This window comes from Colobus angolensis, unplaced genomic scaffold (genome assembly GCF_000951035.1).
Source record: "Colobus angolensis palliatus isolate OR3802 unplaced genomic scaffold, Cang.pa_1.0 Scaffold8273, whole genome shotgun sequence".
NCBI lineage: Eukaryota > Metazoa > Chordata > Mammalia > Primates > Cercopithecidae > Colobus > Colobus angolensis.
Window position 1 is genome coordinate 1 of NW_012122125.1, and position 1,054 is coordinate 1,054.

A 1,054-nucleotide genomic window follows, 5' to 3' on the forward strand; every position below is an offset into this window, starting at 1 on the left:
GAATTTATATATATTCTTTATGTAGATATATATACACATAAAGATTATTATATATATATATAAAATAATCTGTGCAGTCTCGGAATGTCGCATATCGTCTATGGGCCTAGCAGCTTCTCTAAATCTTCCAATAAACTTACCTGTTTTAAAAAGTATTTAATATTAACAAGAAGATAATTAGCAGAGGTTTTTTTTCTTTTCTTTCTTTTTTTTTTTAAATTCAGATAGGGTCTTATTCTGTCACCCAGGCTGGAGTGCAAGGGTCCCATCTCGGCTCACTGCAGCCTCTGCCTCCCACACTTAAGCAATCCTCCCACATTAGATTCCCGAGTAGCTAGAACTACAGACATTTACCACAACATTTGGCTAATTTTTCTGTTTTTGGTGGAGGCAAGGTTTTGCCATGTTGCACAGGCTGGTCTCAAACTCCTGGGCTCAAGTGATTCAACTTCCTTTGCCTCCTGTAATCTCCTGGGATTACAGGTGTGAGTCATTGCAAATGGCAAGTAGAGTATTTTTTTTATTGACTTAACTTTTTAGAACTTTCATAGTTAAGCCTGAACATTAGCTAATATGTTGCATGGGATTGGTTTGCATTATATTCATTAATTAAAGGTTCAATTAAATGTTGAACAGCTATATGAAAGTATGCTTTCAGGCCAAGACCGCGTCCACCCCACGAGCACAGAGCCTTGCCTTTGCTGCTCCGCCGCCCGTTCACACCCGCTGCCAGCTCACCATGGATGATGATATCGCCGCGCTCGTTGTCGACAACGGCTCCGGCATGTGCAAGGCCGGCTTCGTGGGCGACGATGCCCCCCGGGCCGTCTTCCCCTCCATCGTGGGTTGCCCCAGGCACCAGGGCGTGATGGTGGGCATGGGTCAGAAGGATTCATATGTGGGCGACGAGGCCCAGAGCAAGAGAGTCATCCTCACCCTGAAGTACCCCATCGAGCACGGCATCGTCACCAACTGGGACGACATGGAGAAGATCTGGCACCACACCTTCTACAATGAGCTGCGTGTGGCTCCTGAGGAGCACCCCGTGCTGCTG

At 45.9% G+C, this 1,054-nt stretch overlaps 1 protein-coding gene across 1 annotated transcript; it reads left to right on the plus strand.

The window, feature by feature from the left end:
* Positions 1–663: 663 nt before the first annotated feature.
* On the plus strand, positions 664–1,051 carry LOC105502966 (actin-1; the record flags this gene model as incomplete). Its single annotated transcript, XM_011929655.1, has 1 exon — positions 664–1,051. A coding segment is annotated over exon 1 (312 nt), but the record flags the coding sequence as incomplete, so codon positions are not given.
* Positions 1,052–1,054: the final 3 nt, after the last annotated feature.